Genomic DNA, 6,000 nt, shown 5'->3' with positions numbered 1-6,000 from the left:
GGCTGGGAAGAGGCGGTCTTGGCGAGCCCCCCAGCCCAGGCCACAGGGCCCTGTAGCCCACCGGGTGTCTGGGGCCTTGGAGAGCGGGACTGCTCTCTCGGGCCTTCGAGAGGTGGCTGAGGCCTAGTGGTGCCTGTGCTGAGTGGGAGGTGGGGTGGGCCGGGCAGGGCTCCTCCGGGCCTCCCCTCTCAGGCCTGGGCCCCGAGCCCCCATCAGGAGCCCTTGTCGGGGCCCCCGTGGGGCACGGTCAGCTGTTCGTAGGTGGGCAGTGCGTTGCTGGGCAGGAAGAGCTCTGGGTTGATGGAGCCACCGCTGTGGGGCTGGACCACCTGGGCCCCGCCCCCGCTGGAGGGCCGGCTGCCGGGGGAGCCTCCGTGGTGCAGGGCGAGCAGCTGGTGCAGCATGTCGGTGATGAGCACCAGCCTCTGGTCCAGCTGCGTCACCTGCGGAGACAGGGTCAGAGGTGAGCCGGGCGGTGTGCAGGTGGCCTCAAGGCCTGGGCTCCTTGAGGGCCAGGGGAGGGACGGGGCCTGGCCTTGGTCACACCCGTGCGTGTGGAACACGCATGTGTGTGTGGGGGTGGGGTTGGGGGGTGTCCGTGGCCCCTGTGCAAGTCTGCACGTGTGCACACACGAGCGTGGAGGGAGCCCCGCTCTGCCGCCCTCACCTGAGACCCAGTGGCTGAGCAGGTAGCAGGGTGGGGCCCCTCCCCTGCCATCTACCCGCACCACCATGCCCACCAACAGGGTTTGTGCCTCAGGGTGGTCTTGTCATCCCGGGCACGGTCCCCCTACTCAGCAGGGGCACCACCGTCTTCCCAGCTGAGCCTCCAAACCTGTACCAATCCCCAGGGGTCAGCCAGGGCCACATGCCCACCATGTTTCTCTCAAAGGCCTTTGCCGCGCTGAGCACTGGGGTCGCCCACCCCACGAGGTGGGGTCGCCCCACGAAGCTGGAGGGGAGGTGGATGGAAGATGGGCCTGGGGCTGCAGGTACTTAGCAGGGGCTGCTGGATGGCCAAGACGGGGTGGGGCTGGAGTGAGCCCCAGGGGTGGGAAGAGGACCCCAGGGCCCTCAGAGCAGGGGCAGGGGTGAAGCAGACGTCCTGGCGTGAGCCGGGAGGAGGCATGGCTCACCCTGGGGCCCGCAGTGCCCTTAGGGGTGGCTCCCCCAGGGTCTCCTTCAGAAAATAATACCCGCCTTGGGTACCTGGAACACTGGAAAGACTAGAAATGATGGGGGAGGGAGCGGAGGTGGCCAGATCGTCACCGATAAGGGCCAAGCTGCAAGAACACAGAGCTGCTTCAGGGGAGAGTGTGGCTTGGGGTAAAAGCCCAGGGATGGCTCAGCCAAGGGTCAACGCTGGGGCTGAGGACGGCGGCAGGCTGAGCTGGCTGGGGCCGGCCATCCACCTGAACACACACATGGTCCATGATGTATGTGCTCTGAGCCGCCCTGAGCCAGACTGCCCCAGGACCCATGTGGGCCCCACTGCTGGCTGCAATATCCCTACCCCAGGACCGGACGGAGCTGGGTGCTGGCCAAGTGGGTCGGCCCCGGGGAAGATGCTGTGGGTTGAAGAGGCCACAAACGCTGTGTAGCTGGGTCCCCGGGTGCGCCCGGGTCAGGCTTCAGAGGCGGGTGGGGCAGTCCACAGCCTCCCTCCCACGGTGGACGCTGAGTCAGGGGGGAGGGGCAGGGCTGGCTGAGGGAGAGGAGGGGAGGGTTCTCTCCTGAGTTGGGGCCACGGGGCTCTCTTGAGGCCTAGCAGCAGGTAGGGCAGGATGGGGGCTGGGGCGTGGAGCAGCAGCCCCCCTATCAGGACCGCTGCCTGTGAGGTGGGGCCTGTGACCCACGTCCCCCATTCGCACGGTGGCGGCTGAAGCACTGAGGCCAGTGCTGTGTCCTGGGACCTCCTGGGCTCCCCTGCCTGCCTCTGCCTCCTCAGACTGTGCGGGGGACTGAGACCTCCTCCCCTGCCCCTGGGCCTGGGGACAGGGACAGCTGCATGTCTGAGGCCCCCTCACCCAGGCCAGGGGGGCCTAACCTATTTTCCCAGACACATCTGATACCAGAGTCCAGGCTCTAAAGGGAAGGGGTGCAGAGCTTCTCTGGTTTAGCTGGGGTAGGGCCTGGGCCCCTCACTCAGCTCTCCCCACCCCTGCATTCCCCCGGGTGCCTCCCTGACACCCTAGTCCCACCATATGCTGAGGCCACCCACAGACGCAGGCCCCGAGGCCCCAGGAGAAGAGTCTCGTTTGGGGTCTCTGGCTGGGACCTTTGCAGCCCAGCCAAGGGGGGCTGGGGAGGACCCTCTCCTCGGCCCAAGACCGCTGGGGCTCCGGCCGCCGGCAGGACCGGCCCCCCAGTCCCACTGCCCGCCTATGCCCTGGGAGACCTGTGGGGGACCCTGCACGCCTGGTAGCCTGGAATGAGCCTTGCACGAGGCTGGTCCGGGCGAGCTTCCTGTCGCTCCACCGTGCAGGCCCCGGCTTGGGTATTGATTGGTTTGGCATCAGTTAGAGCACCAAATACTTTACAGAAGAAAATTTGTGGTTTCATAAATTTTCACTTTATGGCACTTGAACATCTGTTGAAGCCCCCAGCAGGGCAAGTGGGTATGGAAGCCTTTATAGGGTGTTCTTGGGAAAAAAGGAAATGGAAGAATGGCTGGGATTCAGGAAGGGGTGGGGCTGCTGGGCACGACTGGAGAGGGGGCGCATCCCAGGGGGCTGACAGCACAGCCCCCGCTGGGGAGCAGGCGGGAGGCTGGCCCCAGGCCGAGCTCGCCCTCAGGGGGCCACCGGGGACACTTCTGCCCACTGCCCTTGCCCTGCTCTGCTTCCAAGCCCACCTCAGCCCCCTGGGCTGCTGCTCATGGGAGATGGGGCTTTGGGGGGGGCTCACCGGGCTCCCTGGTCCCAGGGGACATGCTCCCATTAGCTAGACTGCTGGAGGTGGCAGGGGCGCCGGGGGCTAGCTCGGATCTGGGCCAGAATCCCAGAGCCGGCCCAAAGCCTGGGCCTCACGCCTCCTCCTCCTTCTCGCACAGGAGAGGAGCGGGTCTGGGGAGGAGCGTTAACATGCTGCCACTGATGGGACGGGAGAGAGAGCAAGTGGGGAAGCCCGCAGGCCAAACCAGACTCCTGCCAAGGCCTCCCGGCCACTTGCCGAGTCCTCCTGGTCCTCTGGCCACCCTCAGGGTCCCCCTGGGTCTTCCTGGGCCCCTGCAGGGTCCTTCCGCCTGCCCAGCCCCACGCCTGATGGGCAGGGATCCTCTGCATCACTCGCCTGGTCCAGCTTCAGGGCGTGGTGATCAGTGGGTGGGCCAAGCCCTGGGGAGCCATGTCTCCCCCCCACCCCCGCCGACCTTGGTGGCTGAATTCGGTGCCACATACCACCCGGGGCTGCCTGCTGCTCGTCGCTGGCTCTGGGCTGCCTGAGCTTGCCCTGTACTGCCCAGCCCCTAGGGGCCGGTGGTGGCCTCTGCCCGGGTGGGCTTCCGTCCTTCTCAGCGGCTGATCCCCTGTCCCCACAGTGTGGAGTGAGCCTGGTCAGGCTGGTCCAGGAGGCCAAGTCAGATCACATGCTGAGACCTGGCCGCCATGCTGTCCTCCCTGGGCCTCAGTTTCTCAGCTGGGAAGTGGGGGCACCCTGCTCCTCCCGTGGATGGAGCAGGACAGTCGTGTAGGAACCCGTGCCCGCGGGTTCTGTGAGTGTGACTCACACCTGCCACGCTTCTCCAGGGCTGAGCACGTCCCAGAGAGATGGTCCCTGGGTCCCCCCGCCCTGGGTTCTCCTCCTCCCAAGGAGAGTGCCTTTATCTTGCTTCACGTTCGATGGTGACACCCAGTGAGCACTTCATTCGGTCGGAGGGAGCGGCCTGAGCCGAACCCCAGCCGCAGAGAAGTGCGTCCCTCTGGGCAGGTGCCCAGGTGAGGCGCTGTCACCCTCAGAGGAAGGCAGTGCCCGCTCGGGGACCGGGACGGCGCTCCCCGGGAGCCGCTGGGGCACATCAGTTTTGGGGATCTTGGATCTCGTCATTATTTGCAATTTGATAGTGACTAAAGGGCAAGGCCAACAAAAGCTCCCTTGTTCCCTGCCTCCATTCACCAAATTAATAACCATAAGACGACTCCCGGCCCTCGGAAGAGAAAAAAAGCAATTAGAATAACAGCCAGTTAGAGAGCCCCGGGCGGCTGGTGATCAAACCCAAGACGACGGGATTCCTGTTTGATGTGCTTATGAATTTGTTTTCAAAAGAAAATCTTGAAAAAGAGTCTTTCAAGGGAAATTTTTGCAGAACCTGCTCGGCCTTGATCCCAGCTCTGGACCCGCCGATGGCCCTGGCCACGTGCAAGCCTTGGGCTGTCTCGGCCACACTGGCCAAAGATGGGCAGGAGTGGGGGACACGGAGGCCTGGGGCTCGTGGGGAGGGAGTCCCCTGCCCTGGGGGGCAGCTCGTGGTGCCCCAGGGTCCCCGTGGGTCAACATCTAAAGGGGGAGGCAGGGCTCCTCTTGGGACAGCCCAGGGCCCTCTGCAGGGTCACAGGGCAAAAGACCTCTGGGCCCTCCTCTTGTTTGCAGACTGTGCTAGACCAAGAGTCACTGAGCCACTCTCGGGGGCAATGCTCAAAATACTTAAACACCAGGCACTGAGGTGGATGCCAGCCCTCGGGCCAAGCTGGGCTGCAGGGAGTTGGGGGTTCCAGGTATGTCACAGGGTGCGCGGGGGCCTGAAGCCCCAGGGAGCCCTGCCCAAGCCCACACGCCGGCAACAGGCGCAGGGAGATGGCCATGGCAGTTCAGCGTGTCCATGCACAGGCCCGCTCAGTCCTCCTGACGCCCTGCGACATGGCTCTGCCCCCTTCACCCCCCTTCACACACAGCAGGGAGCATGGGAGCGAAGAGGCCAGGGAGCAGGGGTTGCAGAGGGGCTGCTGCTGGCCTATCTCCCCCTTCTGCCCTGGCCACAGGCCTGTGGCACCTGCAAGGCCCAGCACTGCCCAGGTCACAAGCCCCTGCTTCCCGCTGCTCCTGAGCCCATGAGACAAGTGACACAGCTGAGGCCCGGGGACACAGCGGGCCTTGAGTCCCTGGACGCAGCTTGGAGGGACCAGGTGGGGCCCGCTCATAGCTGGGGCAGGTCCAGTGGCCCATGGCAGGGGTGCTGAGCCTGCCACACCTCCACCCCGGTCCCTATCCTGGCCTCCCAGAGAGGGAGTCCCGTGCTGGGAAACCCGCCTTCCCTGTCCAGGGCCCCAGCCACACTTCACAGTCCCCTGGGTGGGCAGTCCACCCTGGACCCTCCCAAACATACAGTTTGTGAGAAGCCCCCAGCACAGGGCAGGACACAGGGTATGGTGAGTGAATTCTGATCGGTGGAAGGGTGCCCGCTCCCACCCCTATTAGAGCCCAGCCACAGCCTTGGACGACGGGCCTGCTGGACCCAGGAAGGACTCAGCCTGAGAGGTAACACTGCGCCCCCTGGGCCTCGTGGCTGCTCAGTGGGATTCAGGTGGTGGTCCTGAGCCACCCCCCCACCGCAGCCCCTGGGACTCTGGGTTCTCCATCTCCATAGAATGCCATTTCTTGCCCTACCCCTGGCCCTGGCCCTCCCTCCGCAAGCTGCTGCTTGGTGAGGGAGGGGAGTGGGGGTGGGGGTCACGGTGACCTGTGACCTTTGCCCCCTGCGCCCTCCAGCACATGCAGGTGATGCTGAGCACCCACGTCTAGGGCAATGGATGTCACTGAGAGAAAGCATCCAGGGGAGGGGCACTGGCTGCGTCCTGGTGTCTGCTAGACCACGGCAGGAGGAGGGCCACCCTGATGTGATAGCTGTGGTCTGCTGTCCTCTGACGTGAGCACCCAGAGGCTCAGGCTAGGGACACGCCCAAGACCCACACGCTTGATCCCTGGGGACCTCAGGCCTGAACTCAGACCACAAAACCATGGTTTTCCTGCACCTCTGTTGAGCCCTCTCTCTCTCTCTCTCAGCAC

At 65.0% G+C, this 6,000-nt stretch overlaps 1 protein-coding gene across 3 annotated transcripts in view; it reads right to left on the bottom strand.

The window, feature by feature from the left end:
• Nucleotides 1–212: 212 nt before the first annotated feature.
• KCNQ1 (potassium voltage-gated channel subfamily Q member 1) overlaps nucleotides 213–6,000 on the bottom strand; it is a 348,523-nt gene continuing 342,735 nt past the window's right edge. For all 3 annotated transcript variants that reach the window (XM_060104250.1, XM_060104251.1, XM_060104252.1), the window contains one exon: nucleotides 213–443. In XM_060104250.1, coding sequence (XP_059960233.1) covers nucleotides 213–443 — 231 coding nt within the window. The remainder of the gene's footprint in view (nucleotides 444–6,000) is intronic.

Source organism: Mesoplodon densirostris, chromosome 7 (genome assembly GCF_025265405.1).
Source record: "Mesoplodon densirostris isolate mMesDen1 chromosome 7, mMesDen1 primary haplotype, whole genome shotgun sequence".
In the NCBI taxonomy this organism is placed as follows: domain Eukaryota; kingdom Metazoa; phylum Chordata; class Mammalia; order Artiodactyla; family Ziphiidae; genus Mesoplodon; species Mesoplodon densirostris.
The sequence above is the reverse complement of the archived record's forward strand: the minus strand, read 5'-3'. Positions and strand labels throughout refer to the sequence as shown.